At 38.7% G+C, this 26,141-nt stretch overlaps 1 protein-coding gene across 1 annotated transcript in view; it reads right to left on the minus strand.

The window, feature by feature from the left end:
• Window position 1: 1 nt before the first annotated feature.
• Window positions 2–26,141, minus strand: part of LOC139129624 (short transient receptor potential channel 5-like) — a 30,638-nt gene continuing 4,498 nt past the window's right edge. The window contains exons 2-14 of the mRNA XM_070695286.1: window positions 12,173–12,403; window positions 11,667–11,785; window positions 10,737–10,844; window positions 9,831–10,232; window positions 9,365–9,552; window positions 8,016–8,239; window positions 6,898–7,040; window positions 5,900–6,429; window positions 5,232–5,427; window positions 4,324–4,488; window positions 3,463–3,504; window positions 2,530–2,663; window positions 2–974 (exon numbers count right to left, since the gene is read on the minus strand). Coding sequence (XP_070551387.1) covers window positions 803–974; window positions 2,530–2,663; window positions 3,463–3,504; window positions 4,324–4,488; window positions 5,232–5,427; window positions 5,900–6,429; window positions 6,898–7,040; window positions 8,016–8,239; window positions 9,365–9,552; window positions 9,831–10,232; window positions 10,737–10,844; window positions 11,667–11,785; window positions 12,173–12,359 — 2,610 coding nt within the window. The 5' untranslated portion in view covers window positions 12,360–12,403 and the 3' untranslated portion in view covers window positions 2–802. The remainder of the gene's footprint in view (window positions 975–2,529; window positions 2,664–3,462; window positions 3,505–4,323; window positions 4,489–5,231; window positions 5,428–5,899; window positions 6,430–6,897; window positions 7,041–8,015; window positions 8,240–9,364; window positions 9,553–9,830; window positions 10,233–10,736; window positions 10,845–11,666; window positions 11,786–12,172; window positions 12,404–26,141) is intronic.

Here is a 26,141-nt window from a genome sequence, read left to right on the forward strand (position 1 = left end):
GTTACATGGACAACTGGTATGTGGAGACTTTATTAGTCAAGTTAGAGATATGCCGATGAAAGAAAAGCTGTTTGCGAGTAGTTCTGAATGTTTCTTAAAGTACATGGCTTGCACTGTGACCAATTGAATGTGTGTAAACAAATTGAAACAGGAGGTCAAGCAAACAATAAACAAACAACCAAAACAAGGCGTCATTGTTTAATGACACAGTTATAAGATCTGTTACGGTGGTGTAATAATGAGTTTAATAAGAATTCACAAAGTCTATCCTACTTTCGCAATCTAATTCGTAATCTACACAAATAACTGAAATGACAATTCATTCCTTTAAATTATATGGCGACGTCGATCTAGATACAACCATGAGTAGTCAACGGTTGGAAAATTATGAAGCAAAGTTAACATTATCAGGAAATATTGTGTTTATTGCTTCGGAATCTTTCAAATATTCAAGGAGTAGATCTGAAACGTTTTCACAGCCTGTTTAACCATTTACATATGAAATGATAGACAGCGATTTCGGCTTCATTTATTTCAAAAAGTAACAGGTAACCTCGAGCTCGCCTTTGTATCCGCGGTCACTACTCCATTACTTAAAGTGATATGGTTTCAAGTCGAGTCTCCAAAAATAGTTTTCCAAACCTGCCAGTGATGTCTGGAACAGATTGGTTCATAGCGACTTAGTATTCAAGTTAGCAAATTTAACCTTAAAAGCGCAACACAATGGATGAAAATTTCTCTCATTTCGACGATAATCTGACTTAAATATTAATCGCTCAACGAAATTAGAGTACTATAAATTTTATCGAGCTACTTCGACTGCAGTACCATAACTCGACGCACTGTCGGTAGAGGGCGCCGGACCACTATCTCCATCCTCTTCTTGATGATCCAGATCAGCTAAACTGTCCAGTCTTTTCAAAATCCGGGATACTGCCTTATTGAGCTGTGCCATACTATCACTATAGTCATACCTGTAGAACCAGATGAAAGCAAGATTACTTAGCATAATAAGTCGGTATATCGTGGCCGTATAACTTTTATAGTTACGCATGTTAACTTTGTCAATCACACTTCACATCATATCAGAATGTGCCCGCTCATGGTAGCATTTTGACAAACAGTTCAGTACGATACAAACAACAAAATGAAGAGAAAGAATTCAGCCAAATTCAGCCAATTCAGCCAAATTGGTATTTTGTTCGTTAAAAACTACAAGTGACGTGATGCCGGAATTCTGACAGCTCATAACTGATAAAGCTAGTAGATTAAAATAATTATTGGAAACTTTTGGAAAATTTTGTGAAAAAAAAACGGTGATAATATTTTTCAGATTATAGGCTGTTTTTATGTTGATAGTTTATGATATCATTTAACATTCGGTGTGCAGACAATAAATACTCAAGACATATTTGTAACATTTATATCATGCCTTACTTAATTTTTCCTAGTGAACGACCAATGTCCAATCCCGTTATGATGTTTGACATGGATAGCATTAGACAGATACTAGGACCACGATTGGAACTAATTTTGTATAATTTGATTTTCATACTTTTCAAATTTCTCAAAAGTGTTAGGTGCCATATAGATGAATGTTTCAATATTACAAATTCCTCATAAAAACAAGTGTGTAACTTAAAGATCCATTAGCTGTAACTTTGGTCATTTTTTACATTTTGTTTGTTCTGTGTATCATCTGCAGTTTCTGGTTTGAATTCCTGAACCATGGAGAAATTCCTAATACTTAACTCATAAATATACCCTATATGAGTATAATCTGCATTGTTATTGTTTAAATTTTGTATTCAGGTCCGGACTACAATACATTTATCAACAATAACAATTGTCATTTCACATATACAAGCCGTGTTGGCAACCAGGACACCGAGCATTGGTCATTGATGATCAGATTATCGTAAAATTCTGTGGTTGATACATTAAAACAGAGTAGTGAAAAATTAGTCAAAAGTTACAGCTAATGTCCCTTTAAAAATAAAAGAGATGAGCTTACATTTATAGATTTAAACGACCTTCCTTCTCCATGCAATTATCCCAAATTAGTCCCAATCGTGTTTCACTGAAATATACCTATAAGGGGGATTGCGCCTCGGGGACAGATATTTGAGCTTTCTATTTTAATATTTTTTTCTGATCTATCACTTGTGGGGTCATTGTAAGGCTCTTGATGTAAGAAAAGTTTTTCACTGTCTCCATTTTTCGAAAATCGAAAATTGTATCTTTCCCCTTAGAGGTAAATCAGGGATAGGAGCCATGTTTAATTTGTAGTATCGGGAAATCTTAGGTAATTTGTTTTATCTCTAGTACCAAACTTTGCATTGCGACCCCTGGTTTTTCTTCTTGATCTGGTAAGATAATTATCGAAATTTTATTGAGGAAAGTTTGAGCAAAAGTGTGAGTCTTTCACTTTCGTGGCGCATACTACCTTAAACATTTTATACACAATAGTAACGTTCAGTGAACAACCTGTCTATATTGACGATATTATCACAAAGTCATCTGGAATACCTAAAACTCGACAGTTCCTGTTTTAATACCAGGATATCGTGTTGGGTGACAGCCTTGGTGGCGTCTTCCTCGTCTTCGTAGCCATCGCTTCGTTTATCTGAGATGTAGCGTGACATCAGACGACTAACCACCGTCTGAAAGTCAATGGAGACACTTACAGTGGTGCAATAGATTATCAGTGACGTTAGGGTGAGACTGTGTTTGTCCGTTGGTAGTTTGTATATAGCTACATGCATCGATGTTGGCTACCTGTTTTAGGGGCCGTGGAAAATTAAAACATTAAAAAATTAAACGCAACCAATTGTGTTTGGCCTCAACCCCTCTCCCCCGGCTAAACGAAAGTTTGAAAGTGCGAAATTCCAACCAAACCTCATTCTGTATCAGCATACCCGGCAATCCAATTGATAATTTTTACGTGGCAATGAAATCACGCATACGCTACCGACCACTCTCCCCGCATATCCCCTCTAAAATCAATCTATGTTCAGCGCTAGCTCAACAATGATGCAACCAATAGATTGGAATTAAAACAGCATATCCAAAATGATTGTTACTTTATTTTTCTCTTCCGCTATATCAGATACTAGTATATGTCAAAGGAATGCTGGTGTAGCGCACTGGCCTGGTACACGCAGATGTAGCGCGATATTTTGCGACAAGTAGCGAGATGTTGCGATATGAAAAGATGTTGTACGCTTTTTATGCGCACGGTAATTGAAATACAACAAACCTCCAACCCCCAACCCAAACACAGAAGTTGCGTTTACCGTGCGCGTGTTTTAATTATCCACGGCCCCTTAATTCGACGAATGAAAATTTGTGCTATTCTATTCAGCCGAGTAAAGGCATGGCAATTTTTAACAAAACATGCCTGTTATGCCTATTGTCATTAAGATTACACCATAGGCTGGTTTGAGTGGAACAGATACATACCTCGTATTCAGTTTGTAGTTCGGCTATCTTTGAAGAGTTGTCCTAAGGGAAACAAAACATGTGTCATGATAATCGGTAAATAATGGCCAGCAATTGTTTGTAATTCCTGTGATTGCAAATATGAGCCTGTTTCGAGCAATTACGCATGAGTATGAATCTAGGGTAGAGTGCATGGCGAAATTCAAACCAATCCACACGCCTTGACGGTATTCATTCAATCACGCACACGAAACTGTGTACACTATTTCTTTACAAGTGAAACCATATTGGTCTGTTTCTTCAGTACACCCAACTTGATCCAGACTAGATGTCTGAAAATGCATTGTTGAGCCGAAATACAATACAAATGACACTTTACATCATATGGATACCAATGCTTATCCTAGCCTCAAAGTTGAAAGTATGCAAGGATGACCAGTGTAATATTGGTTTATGGCACAGACTGAAAGGAAAAGCACGTACGCCCTCAGCGTTAAAAGTTGCAACGTCACCATTGGGTTCTTTTGATGTGCTAAGGCGTACACATTCTGAAAATCATCTTGTACTTTATACAGCTCAGTCATGTAACAGTACATTAAATTCAACTTTAAAGAAACACGATGTTAACTAATTTGGGATATTTTTTATCAAATTTCTCAAAAGCGTAAGGTGCCATATAGCTGAATGTTGCGATATTACAAATTACTCATAAAAACAAGTTTAACTTAAAAGCAAAAGCAGATGAGCTTACATTTGCAGGTGAAAACGACCTTACTTCACTATCCAATTATCCCAAATTAGTTCCTATCGTGTTAAGTAAACTTCGTTGTGTAAAGTATCTCTAAAATCTATCATTTGATACTATCATTGAATAGTCCATACCCGTTTCCTCTTTTGCTGACGACACTGGGTCTTGCAGCAGATGATTTTCTTGATAGTCTTGAAGCTGGGAATGATGTTGAACGGTGGGGCCACTGTGGCGCCCTCTTCAAAGTAACCCATCCACATTTGTGTGCGGTAAAACTTCCACTCTCGATCAGCATTTTCCTAATCCATACAAAAAAGATCCGAGCGAGAGTAAGCATCGTACTGGCCGTCACGGTAGCGACGTAGCGATGAGTTCTAAGAAAACTTCAATACTTGCAAAAACCCTAACATAATACTATGAATGAGTAGTTGTGTGTTGGCGCGCCATCATCGATAACAAACGAGGTCAGTCCTGGATCTCAAACTGACAGTCCAATTTGGATTAAATATTTCACTTTAACTATCAATCAGAAGGACGCGAAAAATTACGATCATTTCATTTTCTCGCAATTTGTTTTCTAGCTTTAAAGGGATACAGTCGTCGGAAGTGCGCTCAAAGGTCATCATGGGACACATATGACCAATGGCAACACAGTATCCAAGGTAAGATGGTGATTGATGAAAGTTAAAACATGTCTGTCATAATCTACAACGTGTAATTCAAATGTTGCAGCTATGATGATGAGGTGCATCGAGATATCGCACATGAAATACATTGTTTGTAAACAAGAAACTCGCACAGGCGCAGTTTCGACGACTGTTTTCCCTTAATATATTACACCGATAGCAAAATATGATGCACAGCGTTATATAAAAATTTTTAACATTATTTACGACAATAATAACAATAACATTCAAAAGCAAATATAAGTGTAACGATCCATAATAAATTGCTTCCAGTGCAGTCATCAGAATAAAAGACCATCAACTGACAAATGAAATAATCCACCATGGGCGCGGGCCCGGAACACTGAATGACTCACCTCTACACGCGTGTAGGTGTTACTCATCATAGCGATCAAGGCATTCAGCAGGACGATGATTGCTAATCCATGGTACAGGGCGAATGCAAACTCGCCGGTATTCACGGTGACGCCGTGGTCGGCTTCCACTCCCAGAACCTCCAGGTCAATAAGGCCGAATAGTGACCAGAACAAGGTCCGTATAGTCATTAACACCCTGGTGGAGAAATCGATGAAAGACACGTGAATCTAAACTTGATATTCCTGGTTCATATTGGTAAAGCCTGCACACCTGCCCATCTATGTCAATATTTTTATCAGTGATTTCAGTATTTCAGGAAATAAAGACTGAAAAATCCATCGCTTGACGGCGCTCTCTACGCCAGCAAGAGGTGAGCGTATAGAGCGCTCTCGAACTAATTATCTTTCAGCCTTGTTTGATATATGCATTATTTGTTTGAGTAATAAGCATTGAAGCCTACTCCGTGGAAATTCTGTTTTTATAACATTCACAAGAGTTGCCTGAGAGCTTCTCGAACCCTAAAATAAAGTAAATATGCTGATGCCTGTTATTTTGTTTGTTTATGTATGTTTTTTTTTGTGTTTTTTTTTGCCTTATTCATCACCAATCTACAAAAAATAGCATGCGTGAAAACTGTCGCAGCCAGCAGTAGAATTTACCAACTCACCCATCAAAGGCATTCGTGCACTCCCACTTCTTGTGTTCCTCACCGGCGACGAGTTCAGTGATGCAGTTGAAAGACCAATCACTGGCGTAGAATTTGTACAGCTGGGTTAGACCGATCGCAAACGCTAGCAGCATCAGGAAAAATATTACTAGAAACTTAGCTATGTCATAAAACATGCCCCAGAGCGAAATCTGCAGGGGGCCAATATGGCGGTTAATTACCATAATATGGAGCAGGCGCAGAAAGCTGATGATGTTAGCGAGGGCAAAGAAAGCCTCGGCGATAATGTTAGGGTCGTCGCCTGGCCACTGCATGCGGGTAATTATTTCGGGTTTTGCTATGTTGAATAAGTCTAAAATGACGAAGTACAAGCCATTTGAGAAGGCCCGGACATTTTCCGGAGTAAGATTCGCGCTAAGATTCTTGCTGTTAGTCTCGACGTAGCTTGTCAGTTCATTCAAGACTAGGTTCGATGCTGTCGTGTTGAACCATTCCGAAACGTCCGGTTCTTTCTCTGGGGGCGCTGCAGCCTGAGTAAAATAAACGACGAGTTGGAGATGAAAGTTCGTATTTGGCAAAAAAAACCAAAAAGAAAACAAAAACAAAAAATCTATCATATATTTACTGTTGTGCGCAGTGTCTCAGTAGAAATTGATAATGGATTGACCTTTTTTAAATCATTGACAGAGACATGGCTAACAAAACCTAATAATTTTTTTCATGCTCAAGAATGTAATTCGCCATATTCAAACGTGTATATTTGCAAACTGTGCGAGTAAATATCATATTTAGAATTTATATCAGATAACTGGGTACCGGTAGTTACCATGCTACTTCTCTTGCGTGAAAATCGAGTGTGAGGGCGCAATGCCAAGATGACATAAAGCGAAGAACATGAGACCAAGCATTTCATAATATTGCAAGAAAAGGTTACAAACTTAGCAACTGACGTCACCATTTCCAAACACTCGACGTGTCAGAATCGTACTATGACTTACGCGTTTGCCCATGGCATAGAAAAAGAATATATAGGATATCCAGTACAGTGAAATTTGTATGATATCCAGGACATTCCAGGAATCCTGGCAGTATTCGTGTAGTCCACCGGACCATATCTCCTTCACCTCTCTCCAGGTTATCCCTGTTGACAATATCACATTAAGAAAAAATCGATGGAATCTGGCAAGATATCTGTCATATATGACGACCTTGGACATGGTCGATGATTTATTTCATCGACATGACAAGTTCACTGCAATAAAACTGACGGCAAGGTAGTGGACGCCGGCCTTTGGGATGTTTTTTTTTTTGCCCCAACCGGACATTTAGAATTTAACCACACGTTTCCATATGCGGTCCGCGATGGCTCATTTTTGCAGCCTGTGTAATAAACGAATTTCTCACGGCCCTGTTGTTAGTAAAATTTTGCATTTTATATTTCTCGTGGAGTTAACACAGTGTTTAAATGCCATTTGTCAGTAGATTTTAGTGATAATTTATTTCTTTAATCACAAATTTTGCGCTTGGCAATGACTTATGATTCTATTCTTGATCATGAAAACATGATGGTTCAAAATTTCCTTGAGGACGGTTGAAATTTTAACATTTTCGAGACGCGTTATTGCCTCAACTGGGAATACAGCGAAAGATGTGTGTGATGTCGCTATATCCATTATTCAAGAATTCCTCTCGGTTATAAGGTATGAAAGCCCGCTACTGAATCGTATACGATATTGTAGAGAGTTATCGGTCAGATCTTTCAAGAAATTCCATGACAGATATTAAAATATTGTGGACAAAAGTGAGACTCCTGGCGCTCAAATAACGATTGATATTATGAATTAGTGAAGCGAATTATTAAATTTCATCACTCAAAAATTGGTCAATATTGGGCTACTAATCCTGACGGGTGCGGTCCCTCTTGCAGCGTATGCTTAATCATTCTGGACACCTGGTACCACCACTTTACATTACTTTTTCAGGATTTTTAAACCCAATGTTGCAAACAAATCAGTAGACCTGGTATAATTGTTTCGCCTTGAATGGCCACGATTATTGGACCAGTTTTGGTGTCACAATGCAGTCACTGACCCCAAAACAACGGCGATAGACTCACCGACAATGAAAATCAGCATGACGATTTCCACCTGCGTAGGGTTCCTTCCGTGACTTTCGTCCAGCAAGGTCAGGAATTCTTTGGCCTTGCTGGTGTTACCCTTAGACGTCGGGATGAAGGCGGCGAACCCAACCTGGTCCCATGTCTCCACTCTCAACAAGACCAGTATTATTAAGAAGAGAAAGGCGAGGGAGGAGGCGACGTGCATTAGAAACTTTACGAATCTGTGAAGAAAACAAGACAACAATTATTGGAGAAACTAAATTAGCCGAGAAAATCATTTTAGTACACTATATTTAGTACCAGTTTATTACGTTTGTTTTAATATTTCATGTATGTAATATTAAAAAGTTTTTTATAACTTTCTTTTGTAATCTTCAGGTGACTGGCAAAGCCTAGCGATGATTTTAAACTAAGAGCATCTCTAACTTTTCTAAATTGATAAAATGCGGGCTATGAGTTACATTTCACTATCTCATGATCATAGCCTTCTGCTATGAGATAGAAGATGGCTAGAATTGTTTGACGAATAGTTGTAGCGGAACTCTTGTTAAGTATAGCCATAGACAATAGAAAAAAGGTAATTTAAGTTAACTTTCTACTGTCTGAGATATATATGATCGCACTTAATATTTGGCCAGTGAAACCCTTCAGCAACTTCTGTAGCTTTGGCAGTCCATAGAAATTCTAAAATGTTTTCTTTCTTGAACGAGAAATTATAATAATTTTGAACAGAACAGTCGTACGGAATGGCTCCTCTTCGTTCAGTTAAAAACTCATGGGTATGACGGACCGAACAACTGGTACCCGGGGCCGTAAATGTGATGTCGGGTGTCATACACATGCCATCGGTGAAATCGACCACTCTTGGGGAAATGGAAGATAATCGACACTAGTGACCGTGAACTCTCTGCAGTAATCAACCAATACGGAAATGATCGGGGAAAATTTTCGGTTTCGGCGCTATGTTCTGAAACACCGTTTCAAAGACCCATTGTGGATTATAGTGAAAGAATCATGAAATTTTGATTGTCAAATTAACCACGCTGTGCCATCCTTTGAAGTATGTCACCTTGCACCCTTAACCAAATAGCATGCATTTTAGGTATGATGTCGGACACTATATGATTATGGTTGTGTGCGTACGCGAGGTCGCGGTCCGCAGGCTCAGATATCAAGGTTTTGTGTTTATGATAGATATAATATGAAAGTCCGTTTCCAAAGAGATAAACTCCGACACCTTCAAAATAAACCTTTCAACGACATAATAAACTAGAGTTTGGCAAATACTGTTGTCTTTCCTCGTCACCAAGCAGACGACGTATGCACTTTTCTTTTCGAATACTTACGGTGTGTGTATAAGCTCATTCAGTCTCTTGAATGGCCAGACGATGTAGGCTAGGGATAAAAATGGATATCCGAACATAACTGCCAAGACAAAAAGGACTTTGTGAGTGGACGAATAGTCTTCCCAGTCTTTGAGGCCGTAGTACCAACGGTTATAGAGCAGCTGTTGGCAGTTAGGATGGGTCACAAACTGAAATAAAAAGAAATTATATATTTCGTCATTTGCCGTATTGATGTATCAGTGTTTGAAGAATAAATACCTTTAATAAATAACTTTTGAGAGCTCCATCTAAGTCTTATAGTTTGAGGATAGCTTAAAAAATCATAACATAGTATTTGGCAGTAAAAACGACAGAGAGACAGAGAGACAGACAGACAGACAGACAGAGAAAGAGAATGTTGATGGTTGAGTGTTGGAGTGAGTATACATTTGAAAGGAAAGATGACCTAGCACTATGATAAAAATACCTTTTTCTGTTCATATTTGACAGCTTCAAGTGCTTTGTGAGGTTTTATCGTATCAATGGCCTCTGCGTTCCGCCATACTTGCGGACCGTGTGTCAAAACGGTGGTGATTTCATGCTCGTTGCGCGTGTGGGTGAGTAAGTCGGCGGCGAACTGCTCGCAGTCCTCCCGCAGTTTTTCGTACTCCTGACCGAAGTGCACTTCTTTCTTGGCCATCTTTTGCAGCTTGTGGCTGAGTTGGAAAGCCCGGCTGATCGGGTCTTTGCTGGTCAGGCAGATGTAGGATTCGCTAGTCAAGGCCCTGTACATCTGTAGCTGCTTCAGGGAACGCGACAGACCGTGTGTTTTCCCAAGCTTGTCTTCTTGCTCGGCGGACTCGAGGTTGGCGCCATTGTTCAACAAAATCTGTAAATGATCGTGAGTAGATTTAAGAGATTACCCTCAGGCGTTGTGAGTTGGAATACGTTAATGGCGAAATAAAATTTTAAGGTAACATGGTCACACTTTAAGTAATAAAGGAACAAGCTACAAAAAATAAATAAATCCATCAATAAAATGAATAAATAAATAAAACAAATAAACAGACGAATTACATAAACGAAACGCGAGTAAAATTTATAGAGTACTTTTAGTGCATCTGCATGAAAAATCAATGCTAATAATTGGTAAATGCAGGATAACATTACATGACTTGGTAAATTATAGCTATTTTGAATTTCGTCTTTTGGTATGAACATGACAAAAGGAGACGATATTATATTTACTAGACCAGCTGTTGAACGCAATGCGTGACCGTGACATTTTATACTACTAAAGGACCACTGAGACTGTAACATACACCGAAGTATGAAACTGAGATGTGATATTTGCTCTTGTCTGAGAGTACATGATATGCGCATGTCAACCCACCTTGCATACGTCATAGTTATTGCGATGTGCTCCGAGTATGATTGGTGTCACACCAGGTGGGAATTCCTTACTATCAGTACTGCCATTGATGACGTCATGTCCTCTATCCTGATGGAGGAGAAGTCCAATAGGAAACAAGGAAATAAGCGGTTGATTATGCAATCGAGCCATATACCTTATATTAAGGATCATGTATCGTGCTTTATTGAAAAAATTCTTTGGTAGCCAAAATTTGTTAATGGTATTTTTTATGAATTTAGTAACTCTCAATTTTTGTTAAACGGCGTCACCGAGTCTGCTCTTTTTAACAAGGTTGTAAATTTCAGTCTTTCCGTTTAACCTTTCGCTGACAATCTTGCTGTGAAATATGGACATTTGTTCAAGCTTATTCCTAGTGTCATTCCTAGCACGATTTATGACTGGAATTATCTGGGAGAAGAACAATCTATCCCTTAAATAGTTTCAATGGAATGCCTCTCTAGCAGAACAAATACGACGACTTATTTATTGTTTGATAGAAACGGTGACATTAGTTATGTTTTAATCATCACAAACTAAATAGAAAACCCTTTGATGAATATTTGTTGAAGGAAATTTTAAAAAATATGAATAAGACAACCCTTGATACTTTTTTGTGAAATTCATCAGCAATGAATCATAATATGTTTGATCATGATCAATAACTATCTCTATGAAGTGGTCATTTTTGGGGATAGAAGATGAATTCATCCTAACGCCACGGTAGCACAGTCCCCGCTAAACGGTACAATTTGTAAATTACATTCGAATGAATCCCCGCTCTAATAAAGTGTGTACATTACATACTTATGTATTGGACAAACTTATCCTGCAAACTTGGTGGATAATTACGTGAAATTAATTCTTCTCTCATTTCAAAAGTAAACGTTGACAATTATAATTCCCTCTTACCTTAAGAGTCTGCGCATGCTCACAAATGACCGCGACAGCTTTGACGAATCCAGTATCAACGGCTCGCAGCAAGGCGTTTCCGATATTTACCTGGTGTTGTAATAAACTCCTCAGAATATCTGAAGTGAAATAAGGAATTTCGGAAATGAGAATTTCACATGGGGGACAGGTTTTAATTTTTTTCAGAATGTAATTGCGGGAAAAAAACCCTGAAAGGATATTACAGAGCCTCGCAGTCTTATTTGACGAGCAAAATGCACAAAACAAACACTTCTTGGTCTTCTGGCCAGAGGTCCATATATCTTTCTTTCATGCATATGACTTTGTTTGTGTACCGTCTATTTACTGTCTGTTCTGTGCTGTTTTGTGTCTATGTTTACAACTATTGTCTTACGAATTCTGACTAATGTCATTGGATTATGGATTGGTATGATTGCGATTGTTTTACCAACAACATCAGCAGTTGAGAAAATGTTTGTACTTGTATATAAACTTGACAGAGCTACCTAGCTGTCTGTTGATAATGGCAATATCTGCAGCATTCCAGCCATTGCTGTCCTCCACATTTTTGTTGAAGTCAGCGTCTCGGAGAAAACTCTTGACGGCTGCAGCGTCACCTTTCTCCACAGCCTCCAGGTAGGATCTCTCCTTGTCGCTTGTCAACACAGCGGCATCGTCAGCATCGTTCGCCATGATCCCCTCGTCATCACGCCTTCAAACGAAATGGGTTTATGATCCTGCAAGACGATTACGGTTGTTCAAGCTTAAGTAAGGAAAGTTTTCTGCATTCTGTAAATTTCATTATATTATCCAAATATTGACCATTCCGCCCCAACTTGTTCGGCAATGCTGATCAAACATAAATATGCCTACACGAACTGAATTTCAGAACACTCCTTTTTTGGATCATACACTATTACCTAAATATGAGATAAATTGATAATTATTTTATCTTCTGTTTAAACAAGTTTTGTATCTAAATATACTCATATAACGTATTGTCTAGACATTAGGAACGAGGATATTGGACGACAACTTGTTCTCAAGATATTTAAAAGAAAACACCCCATAATGGTTATTTATGTTTTTTTCAAATTTCATTGATCTTACGACGGAATCGTCAATTTGATGCTACCGAATGCCAATTATCAATTTCAATCGATTTAATTCCAACTTACGTATACTTACTTACCCCTGAGTAATTTACTTACTAAGTAACTTACTTGCTTATTTTGTGCCTATTGAACACATATACCTTAATATTCAGCGTTATACACCAGAACACAGGAGTTGCCGGTGTACATGCATAGAGAGAAGGGGAAGGTTTGACACGATTTTGCCCACCGGACCGTGAATCCAAACAAATATGGAGTTTAGAGTCAAATAAAAGGTCTACGTCGATAGCGAAATACCTCTTGCTTTTAACGCTCAAGTTTCAAGTGGGTAAACCAGCCTTTAGTCTCAATATCGGCCCCAAACTCTCTAGTTACCCCGTCATCAGGCTGTTACGTACAGCAGCACCGCGGTTCTCATTAGCATTCCACATGAACCCGTGACCCACAAGCGCTGAATTTAAACCCGCTATCAAACGGGCTACATATAGTGGTGTACAACGTCCAGCTTTGCGTTTTGAACAAACCCAAGTCGTGGATCCTTTACCATCGTTAGTTGGTAAGAATTTTAGAAAATATTTTAGCAAAGGTCACGAGTTCAAATAAAACGCCAATTAATCCGCGCTGAACTATGGGTAATTTGTCCCACTCAAAATGTCTGACGTACGTAATACTCTGATAATGTACGTAACCAGGAGTTTGGGGCCAAAATTGGGACTTAATAACGATGAACGCGTCTCACAGTTGGACATTAAACATTAAAGGTATTTAACTATCGAAGGACGGTAGTTTTTTGACTGCATGCGTTGATATACGTGGATTTTTATCGTCCACAGGATTCCGGAGGGCAAAATCGTGTCAAACCTTCCCCTTCTCTCTACGTATACTACACGGCAACTCCACGGACCTGTGCACCAGAACGGGACCTTTTTCGACGGAACGAATACTTCTGATTTATTAATATACTACAAATGTCTGAAACGGCAGATTCAGAGAACCTAATTACATGACCTTTTTTTTTGACCCGTCATGCGAGCCAAAAGAATGCTTTTGGTTTTTACACTTAACAAGATTGGAACTAATTTGGGATAATTGGATCTTCATATTTTTCTAATTTCTGAAAAGTTTCAGAACATAACAACAGTGTATAACGTAAAAAGAAAAATAGATGAGCTTACATTTGCAGATTAAACAAACGTTACTTCACCATCCAATTATCCCAAATTAATTCCAATCGTATTACTTGTTTCCCAGAAAGAAAACTACATCAGCGTACGCTCCTGTACCACAACGCTAAATCTTTTACAGAAACAGAAAGGCCGTCTGTCGACAATGATATAGCCTTATCTTTGCAAAAAGAACCTAAAATATTTTGTACTTTCGGACAGGCGAGTTCACGACTTTGGTCTCGTTTTGATGTATGTGCAGCGAGTGCGGAATACCAAACGCAGTTGAAAAGTTCATTGTACAGCTTGGATTTTGAAGTCGGATTCAACATCTGTGAAATGCATTGATTTATGAGTTTAGGATAGCAATAACGCTAACGAAAAATTCGCGTGTCAAGTAAAGTGCAGACTACCGCCTGCTCTGTAAACGACGGGGTGGATGCCACCGTTTGCGGAGCATTTCACAACAGTCATTTGAATCACTTCGCTATTTTCTACGCATGGAAATATGCACAATTCCTATTATTTATTAAATGTCGAATCGTGTTATAACCCGAGGTCTCGGAGAAAATCTTATAGATGTGACAGGAACCGTCACATCTATAAGATTTTCTCCGAGACCTCGGGTTATAACACAATTCCTATTATTTATTAAATGTCGAATCGTGTTATAACCCGAGGTCTCGGAGAAAATCTTATAGATGTGACGGTTCCTGTCGTTTACGAGTTGGAATAAATAGTCAAGTTACCCTAGATTGACATACATAGACAGATCGTAAAAATGCAGACATGTTTACTAGGTCGAGTAAACTACAGGCATACCACCCTGCTAATGAAAATTTGAATAATAAAAAATTGATAACAAAGGTCTATTCTTCGAATGAAGACTGCCGACAATCGACATTGACACTTTGAACTTCTAAGCTTGGCCAGAAGAGTTTTGCCAATGAGTTCACTGTTACAATCCATAGCGATATCGCATCAGTTGAAGACACACATACACACTGCGCTTGTTCGCGATATAAGAAGGGTCCTGTCGAATTATGCTCTTGTCTAATGATGATCGTTGGTGCCAGGGAGCGAGCTGCAGCCGGTAACTGCTGCCGGGAAAAGCCAAGTGACTAGGGACCAGTCTATATATGTGTATATTTACTGAAATTATATTGTATATTGTCGAGCTTTATACAATATCGTCTATTTGTCTTAAGTTTCTTAAATAGTAGGATATGTCGGTAGACGAAAGAAACGACAGACAGGCAGGCAGACAGACAGACAGACAGACAGACAGACAGACAGATAGATAGATAGATGGATTGATGGATCATTAGGTAGATAGATAGACAGACAGAGACAGATTACTGAGCAAATAATTATCCCCGAATATCTATATTGATCATGGCAAATAAGAAAGTCTATGCTCTCGTCATACCTTAAAGCCCTGTGCAACCTAGATATAATGTCAGCGACCGTAAATAGTAATGCTCCGTAGCAAGTATCCATACTCTGAGTCGGTAATATGATACACCATAAAACAACACTGAGGGTTGAATTAGCTAGTTAATATGATCATATTATGGGATGGGATCACCCAATTCCCCAATACAGTCTGCTGGTCAAGAATGCCTTACTTGATGTGCGTAATTCCAGAAACAACTCAGAAGCACTACATTTTTAATTCACGAGAAACTTCTTGATCTCGAGCAGAAAGTCAATGTACGGAAATGCCATATTGTTCACCAAAGTTTTTTTTTTCCTGAACATTATTGTATGTGATCTTTGAATAAAGGTAATTCTTCATGGACGACATCTTTGGCGAAGGCCAGTATTGTTCTCCTAAGCATTTACAAAATTCACTATACATTATTGATTTTGGTTAGATCAGCGATAATGTTGGACGTCTAAAGCACTCTATTAATATCAGCTTCGTGTTCTCGGTGGGAATGAAACTAGGTATGTTAGGGATTGATCGTAGATCTGGGACAATAAATTCTAATTCAGATTACTAAAGTTTTACTGTCAAAGATGACATCGGACTCCGTACATACCAGCTCTGCAAATAAATTGGCTTTTCAACTTGGTGGTAGAAAAAAAAACAACTCTATCTGAGAATCGGAACTTCGGAAGAGAAATACTTGAAAAGTAACAGCTTATGGAACTTTACAGAGTAAATGAGTAAGATCTTTTGTAAATAGTAACGCAGAGATGGCTGTTATTTGAATCAGATCTTCCGCTCACTGTGCATCTTACTATGCGATGGGCTGCTTCAACAATAAAGCTGAGTTCGCAAGTCAAATTCTTGGGATATGTCCCGCACATTAACAACGTAATATTTATTGTCAGCAAGTGTTGACACAAAGCAGGTGATCAATATATTCTACTGGCGTTCCGAAATGCTTTAGAATTTTAGGTGACATCCGGGATGACTTACTGAGGTCGAATCGACGGATAATCACGCGTAACCAATTTATTCGATGTGCTGATGACGTAATCCATCGGAGGTAACCTATTAGTCAAGAATGGCGACACAAATGTTCTCATTCAAGATACTATTATGATAAAACAGAGGTGAAAGCGCCGGGACGAGCGGTTCTCTGTGCCAAGGAGATTCAGTGAGGGAGGGAGGGAGGGAGTTTATAGTCTTTCGAAATGTGAGGTTATCCCACCTAGAAAAATGCGATCGAACATGCCACGTGATAAACTGAATGTGATATTCATTTCAAAATAGAGTGGGGGAGAAACATGCGCATGACCAGAGCAGAGCTATGTTGTTCTCAGCGAGGAATTGAGAAACTTCAAAAAGCTTTCATGCAAATTTCCAATTACTAATATTCGACAGTTTTCTGTCCCTAACTTTTGCAACATCACAGTTTGTAATGCAGAATGTAGGAATGTAAGAAACACGGCGAAAAAGCGAGAAACGTTATGAATAATGACAAAATATATTAAGAATTATAATCATAAGTCAAAATCCCAGTTTCACAAGTAGAAAACTCTCAACGAATTTGTATGTACGTTCTCATTTAATTTACATCAGTTAAATTGAATAATACATCATCTAAGATAATTAACTTACATCTATCTTTTTCCATTGCTTCTTAATAATATTTAAGCTTTCATACTATATTTCCGCGATAATAAGTTCAAACTCCTCTCTCTCTCTCTCTCTCTCTCTCTCTCTCTCTCTCTCTCTCTCTCTCTCTCTCTCTCTCTCTCTCTCTCTCTCTCTCTCTCTCTCTCTCTCTCTCGCTTTCTCTCGTAATATATACAACAAAAATTAAGGGTCATCGTGCAAATCTTATTTATTGAGAAGCTAGTTTCCTTCAATTTGCCGATATTAGAAATTCCAAATGGCCGCTATCGCTGCATTAACTCAATGTGGAAACATGAACTTTCAATAATCACCAAAGTAAGACAGTGGGCACACACAAGAAGTAGATCAGAAGAGAATTAAACAAGATATACAGTCCGAATATATGTCCCCGAGGCGCTCCCTGTTTCTCGTGTCTGTGAGCGTTGCAACAGACATTACATCACGAGATTAGAGCAATCTCCCTGTAGAAGCGATATCAGCGGGCCTGGGCAAGTAATGGGCTGCAGCGTAATGGTTTCAACAGCTGGTCAACACTTGTACTGATTCCGTGCTTAGGGTTTAACTGGTCGCAAATAAATACTAAACAGGCTGCCAAACTCTAACGTTACTTGTCTCAAACGCAGACAAACAGTATCTGAAGTTACCACCACTTTCTAACGATTTATGAAAAATGTTTGTCTAACATGATCAGGATTTAAAAGAAAATAAAATGAGAAATATTCAGACCATGAGAAACCAAAACAAATAATAAGTGTAATTGTACTAGGGAAATGGGACTTGTACTCTCAGTACAGGTTTTCATGAAGAGTTGTTCAAAAGCACTGCTGTGGGTCACGGTGGCATTTATCTCTATACTGGTTGTGCATATGTGAGTTACAATCCACGCAGTTTTTATCCGTTAACGTATCGCATACAATTCCTTTGTAATGTGATTGAAGAAGATCTAATTTCTAAGTATTCAAATGATAAATAGGTTAGTCTTGACGTATTATGTTATGTAACATGGGAAAAAAGACGTAATAGATTTATTCAAAACATGAATACTGACAATATTTTATAGTAACATTTCGTCGCAGAGAAGCGTTGGGTCCATCGACTCAAAGCACTCTTTCTTCTTAAAGCATTTTTATGCAAATAACCAAAATACCCAATTCATACCAAAGAACACATAGTTAACTGTAAAGATTGTTTTGGAATCCCTGTTCCCTGAAATTTTTTGAATATTCATCCATTAACAAATTGTGAACCTATGAGAAAGACAACTCAAAAAAGTTTAAGAGGAGGGACGTCATCAGAAAGGTCCCCCAAAGATCGTATTGGACCCATGTGGATAAGGTTCTATATTATTGCCTCAATGGATGGGTTCATGTACCCGAGAGCAGGTGACGATTTCCCTGACGTCATGAGGGCAAACTGTCTCCTGCTGCGAGATACCTCTGTATCTCTCTCCAGTCTTTCGAGCATTGCGTCCCGCATTCTAATTCATGATCCGTGGACATTTCAAAGATCGGAAGAAAGGGAAAAACAACAAGCTTGTCGCAAAAAATGATGAAATCAACGAAACAAGTGAAAAAATTGTATTACCACTTAAGAATTACAATGTTAGTCATTTGGAATTAATTAAATTTGCACAGATGATCTTTGCGCCATCTGTGACGTCCGGGATCATGTGTAAGCCGCCTAGCTCCTCTGTAAACTCTATAACCTCGATAATTTGTTTCTCTTCATAAATGTGATACTGAAGACAATTTGATATCATGCATCAATAAAAAAATAACCATCCATAATTGCAGTAAAAATGAACCACAACACAACAATAGTATTACGAAGCCTTATTCGCCATTGACGAAAAGGCACATAAAATATATTTATTCCAAGTTATGATTATGTAATTTTTATTTTTGACGATTTAACAGTATTACACAGACAGTAAATCCATGATCATCGCTTGATTTAAACTTTCCCGTACCGTATGACATCAAGTGGCAAACAAAATACGCATGCGTAGGGGATGTACTTTTCCCGATAGCAGCAAGGCATTTCCGATATTTACCTAGTATTGTAATGAACTCCGCAGAATATCTGAAGTGAAATCAGATATATTATATGAAAATTAGAATTTCACAAAGAGGGGTGGGGTTAACTCGGAAATTTTCAAAATACGAATTGTGGAAAACATGAAAAAGCTACCAGGGGGAGTTATATTTGACTGGCAAAATGCACAAAAACGTTCACAATCTAGAAAATGTTTGTACTTGTATATAAACTTGACAGAGCTACCTAGCTGTCTGTTGATAATGGCAATATCTGCAGCATTCCAGCCATTGCTGTCCTCCACATTTTTGTTAAAGTCGGCGTCTCGGAGAAAACCCTTGACGACTGCAGCGTCACCTTTCTCCACAGCCTCCAGGTAGGCTGTCTCCTTGTCGCTTGTCAACACAGCGGCATCGTCAGCATCGTTCGCCATGAACCTATGTGTGTCATCAGGTTCTCAAACCAAATGGGTTTATCCTGGAATAGGATTACGCTTGTTCAAGTAAGGTAAGTAAGTGACTGAAAGTTTTCGGCATTCTGTACATTTCATTATATTATCCAAATATTGACCATTCCGCCCTAACTTATTCAGCAATGCTGATCGAACATGAATATGCGTATATAAATTGAATTTCACGGCCGGGGGGGGGGGGGGGGGGGCGGCAAAATCGGGGGGGGGGGGTCATCGTAATTTTTGAATCTGCGAAGGGGGGTCATCACTTTTTCACTGGTAGGAAACGCCTTCGGCGGCCCACAACAATAAATATACTTTATGTATTACCCATGACCTCTCAACGGGCAAACGCCTTTGGCGGCCCACTCCAATTAGGTTTACTTCATGCAATGGCCATGATTGACCCTCTTTACCGGCGGGCCGGCGAGACCGGCGAGTTCACGACTTTGGTCTCGGTTTGATGTATGTATAGCGAGTGCGGAATACCAAACGTAGTTGAGACGTTCATTGTACTGCTTTGGTTTTTGAAGTCAGATTCAACATCTGTGAAATGCATTGATTTATACAGTCTAGGAAAGCAATAACTCGTAGGAATAATTCGCGTGTCAAGTTAATTGCAGACTGTCGTCTGCTCCGTAAACGACGGGGTGGATGCCTCCCTGAATATTTCACGATAGTCATTTGAATCACTTCACTATCTTCCACGGATGGAAATATGCACAATTCCTACTTTTTGTCGAAACGTGTTATAACTCTCTCGGAGAAAATCTTACAGATATGACGCTTCCTGTCGTTTACGAGTTGACATAAATAGCCAAGTTACCTTAGATTGAACATACATAGACTTGTCGTAAAAGTGTATTAGGTCTAGTAAAATACAGGCATAGAACCTTGATAATGAAAAAGTGGAAAAGTTTATAACAAAGGTCCATTTTTTCCAATGAAGACTGCCGACAATCGACATGGACACTTTGAACTTCTAAGCTTGGCCAGAACAGTTTTGAGTTCACTGTTTTACAATCCACAGCGATATCGCATCAGTTGAAGACACACATACACATTTCACTTGTTCACGATATAAGGAGGGTCCAGTTGAGTTATGCATTTGTGTAATGAACACCGTGGGGTGCCAGGTAACGCACAGCCGGTAACTGCTGCCGAGAAAAGCCAAGTGACTAGTGACCAGTCTGTACATTTCCTGAAAGAATATGGTATATTGCCGAGCTTGACAAGTAGGATATATCGGTAGACGAAAGAAACAAAAAAGACAGGTAAAGACAGAAGATAGATAGATGGATCGATAGGTAGATAGATAAATAGATAGACTGATAGATAGTTAGATATTAGAGAGACAGACAGATAGATAGATAGATGGATAGATAGAGAGTAGATAGATAGATTACAGTGTATAGATAATTATCCCCGAATCTTTATATTGATCTTGGTAAGTAAGAAAGTCTATGCTCTCGTCATACCTTAAAGACCAGCGCAACCTAGATATAATTGTCAGCGACCGTAAAGAGTAAATCTTCGTAGAAAGTATCCATAATCTGAGTCGGTAATTTGATACACCATAAAACAACACTAAGGGAAAGATTAGCTCGTTAAAGTGGATATAATGTTGGTCTACGGTCGTCCAATTTCTCAATAAAGTTTTCTGGTCAAGAATGCCTACTAGTTTTAGAGACGAGCGTAATTGCAGAAACTACTCAAAAACACCACGTTTTTAATTCACGAGATCCCAATCCGAGTGTCAGTCTACGGAAATGCCTCATTTGTATCAGTTTCTTTTCCTGAACATTATTGTATGTGATATTTTAATGAACGTAATTCTTTACTTTAGCGAAGGCCAGTATTGTTCTCCTCGGCTTTTACAGAATTCAGAGGGAGTTAGCTTATCTGTTGAACTTTGAGTTCGGTGTTTGGTTTGATCCATGAAACAAAACATTTGGAAAAATTTTGGACTGTTAAAGCACTATATTTATATCTGCTTCATGGTCTTTGTCGGAAGGAAATGTATGTTAGGGATTGATCGTAGATCCGGGACAATATAGTGACGTCACACATGCAGCCCAAGATTATCTCAAATGGGAGTTACTATAACTTTTGACACTTTGTCATTTAAAGGGCCATTATTTGTAACTTTTGACCATTTTTTACCTCGGAAAATTCCATGTTGGAGGCTCATATTTGTTGCAACATGTTGTTTTACGAAGAAACAAGCATGATTAGTGATGTTATAGCCACATAAAACTGCTAATTTTTGTTCAAACGTGTTGCCCTTCCGAGCTCGTTTGTTGACGTCTGGCATGCTCAGCGTGCTAGGGAGAACGCAGATATGGTGACGCCGCGATCACGCCAGATGTACAAGTTCACGTTTATTACGGGATCAAAACAACATTGCGTCGAGGATTGCCAGACATCTGGCTACGCAACGTGCTCGGACAATGGACTACGACGTAAGTGCCGGGCATAAGTAATGAATATTGATTTTGAAATTGCTGTAAATGGCTCGCGCAGGTGCAGAAGAATGCCTACGTTGCAATCCGCGTGTCAACAGAGTTTGTATTTCTGTCCGGACAAAAATTGAAATTTTCGTTGTAAAATCACATTTTATTTAGTTGTAGGGCACGTAATGTTTCCGAATAATATGCGATTCTCTGTTATTTGACAGGCTATTCAACATGAGCCAGTGATCATTTCAATCAAAACTAACGGAAAAATCGCAAGAAGATACAGCTAATGGAACTTTAATTTTTCCATAAGTCGAGGACATTGTGCTCCTTTTATCCTCAAAGTATTTTGGAAAAAAAGAAAGTATTAGTCCTTTGAAAGCATTTGTGCATAATATACAATGTTAGCGACAAAAAACTGTGTCAAAGATGACATCGGACTCTGCACACATACAAGCTCTGCGAATAAATTGGCTTTTCAGCTTGTTAGTAGAGCAAACGACTGTATCTGAGAATCGGAAGAAAAATATTTCAAAAGTAACAACTCATGGAACTTGAGGGGGGAAAGAGTGAGGTCTTTGGTAAATAGTAATGCAGACTCTTAGGTGGCTATAATCTGAAGCAGATCTTGCCCTCACTGTGCATCTAGTTATGCGATGGACTGTTTTTAACAAGTTGACATAAAGCTTAGATCGCAAGTCAAATTTTTTGGATATGTCCCGAACATTAACAACGTGATATTTATTGTCAGCAAGTGTTGACACAAAGCAGGAGATCAATATATTCTATTGGCGTTCCGAAATGCTTTAGAATTTTTGGTGACATCCCGGATGACTTACTGAGGTCAAATCGACGGATAATCACGCGTAACCAATTTCGATGTGCTGATGACGTAATCCATCGGAGGTAACCTATTAGTCAAGAATGGCGACACAAATGTGTACGATTTTGCAGCGTTGATGGCAAAGAAATCTTCTCATTCAATATACTGTTGTGATAAAACAGAGGTGAAAGCGCCGGGACGAGCGGTTCTCTGTGCCAAGGAGATTCAGTGAGGGAGGGAGGGAGTTAATAGTCTTTTGAAATGTGAGGTTATCCCACCTAGAAAAATGCGATCGAACATGTCACGTGATAAACTGTATGCAATATTAATTTCAAAATGTAGCAATGAAGAAACACTCGCATGACTATGGCAGAGGTATGGTTTTCTTAGCGATGAATTTAGAAAATTCAAAAAGCGTTCAAGTAAATTTCCAATATCTAATATTCGACAGTTTTGTTTCTCTAAATTTTGCAAAATCACAGTTCGTAATGGAGAATGTAGGAATGTAGGAAACACGGCGAAAAAGCGGGAATCATAAGTCAGAATACCAGTTTCACACGTATAAAATTCTCAACGAAATGGTATGTGCGTTCTCATTTAAAATACCAGTTAAATTGAATGATAATAGTAAGCTGATTAACTTACATCAATTTTTCCATTGCTTCTGAATAATATTTACATACTGTATTTATGCGATGATACGTTCAAACTCTCTCCGTCCCTCGCCCCCCCTCTCTCTCTCTCTCTCTCTCTCTCTCTGACTCTCTCTCTGACTCTCTCTCTCTCTCTCTCTCTCTCTCTCTCTCTCTCTCTCTCTCTCTCTCTCTCTTTCTCAATATATACAAAAACAAAAATTAAGGGCCATCGTGCAAATCCTACTAATTGAGAAGCTAGTTACCTTAAATTTGCCGATATTCGAAATTCAAAATGGTCGCTATCGCTGCATTAACTCCGAAAAAATGAATTTTCAGCATTCACCAAAATAAGACAGTAGGCAAAGTGGCCACACACTCGAAGTAGATAAGAAGAGAATTATACAAGTTTTACAGTCCGAATATATGTCCCCTAGGCGTTCTCTATTTCTCGTGTCTGCGAGCGTTGCAACAGACATTTCATCACGTGTTTAGAGGAACCTCGCTATCGAAGCGATATCAGCGGGCCTGGGCAAGTAATGGGCTTCATCGTAATGGTTTCAACAGCTGGCCGACACTTGTACTGATTCCATACTTAAGGTTTATCTAGTCGCTAATAAATCCTAAACAGGCTGCCAAACTCTATAGTTACTTTTCTCAAAGTAATTGTTAAAACTTCACACAAACAGTATCTGAAGTTACCACCACTTTCTAACGATAATTGAAAAATGTTTGTCAAACATGATTAGGCCACTGAAAGAAATTCTTTGCTTGCCGTCCCTTGATGTTTGAAAAACCTACCAGCCAACCATGGCAAAAAACAAACACAGACAAAAACACACAAGTGTACTGACAAAATCTCAAATTTAATTTTGTTTCTTTAAGAAAAAAAAATTATTTGCAGAAGTGTTAACATTGTGTTTATTTTCTTAATTTTCTCTGAAAACCTATCAGTACGCGGACGGAAAACAAATAATTTTACCTAACGTTCCTTATTACGAAATCTATTTTATCGTCATTTTTTAAAGATGCTTGTTTGGTTACTTATTCTTTCTTGAACAGCAGCATGGTGTCAGTTAATAACATAAGATAATTTCGTTTTTACCGACCAGATTTTTAAATATCAGGTAAAGGCAATTAAGAAGTTCTGACGACAGTTATGTCAAAGTCAGTAAACTCTCGATCGGATTCGAGCTGACAACGTACGGCACCAAGTCATCAAGCGACAACATCACAGTCAAAACTACTCGGCCAAATCCCAGTTCTTAAAGAGAACGGTTCAATAACGTAGTCGGAGAATCGTCAATGTGAGCCACATGCAATTTATTAAGGAGGGAAGACAGTGCTAAGGGTTCGTCGACTACATAAGCTGGCGCACTGTAAACTGAATTCCTTACTGAAAGAGCGGTGGGGTAAGACTATAATTCGTTATTCGTGCGTGAAAATATCTGGTCCAATAAGGATTCGGATTTGAAAGGAAATAATAATTTTAATTGTACTAGGAAAATGGAACTTGTACTCTCAGTACAGGTTTTCATGAAGAGTTGTTCAAAAAAACACTGCAGTGCGTCACGGTGGTATGTATTTTTATACTGGTTGCGCACATGTACATTACAATCCACGCAGTTTCTCTCAACGTATCGGATCGTGGCAGATACAATTCCTTTGTAATGTGAATAAAGAAGATTAAATTTTCAAGTATTCGAATGATAACTACGTTTAGACGAATTATACTATTTAACAAGGAAAAAACGACGTAATAGATTTATTCAAATCATAAATCAGTACTGACAACATTTAATAGTAACATTCCGTCGCAGATTAGCGTTGGGTCCATCGACTCAAAGCATTTTTCCTTCTTCAAGCTTTTTAAAACCAATTCATACCAAAGAACACCTAATTAACTGTGAAGATTGTTTTGGAATCCCTGTTCTTTGAAATTCGTGAATATCTATCGATTAACGAAGTGTGAACCTATGAGAAAAGTCAGGTAAAAAAGTTCAAGAGGAGGGACGTCGTCGGAAAGGCCCCCAAAGATCGTATGGGACCCATGTGACCAAGGTTATATATTATTGCCTGAATGCATGAGTGTATGTGCCCGAGAGCAGGAGACGATTTCCCTGACGCCAGGAGGGCAAACTGTCTCCTGCTACGAGGGCACATAATCCCATGTATTCAGTCAATAATACTTTTATTACATGCCTCTTCACAGTCAATACTATATGACATTTAGTTACATGCAGGGCATTTTCAAACAATTTTACCATTATCGACCAGCATTAAACAGATTTTAACGAAAATCATAATAGAAGTGTGCGCATGGATATTTTACATCTAGCGTTAAGCGCCTACTTTGACGTCGAAAACGTCGAAGGGCTTCACTGGCTTGGGTAACCATGGAGACCGGTCAGTACATCGTTCACCGGCCCGCTTACTCCCCGGATGGTTCCTATTCAAATCAATGCACTGATTTGCACTTACGTCGAAGTATGTAATAAAAAACGCTATGCCAATGAAATGGCGATTGATTAAAAAGTTGCTGCGGCGTTGACGTCATGCATCTAGATATCGTGCGTGGAATACGATCTTTGCAATCAAGAAAGTCGCACGGGCGACGATACCGCTTTAAATAGAGATCTGGTCAGTGTACACTTGTGACAATGAAAATCGGAAGTAAAATGACATGTAAATAAACCGTCCACTTAAGATT

Source organism: Ptychodera flava, chromosome 3 (genome assembly GCF_041260155.1).
Source record: "Ptychodera flava strain L36383 chromosome 3, AS_Pfla_20210202, whole genome shotgun sequence".
NCBI lineage: Eukaryota > Metazoa > Hemichordata > Enteropneusta > Ptychoderidae > Ptychodera > Ptychodera flava.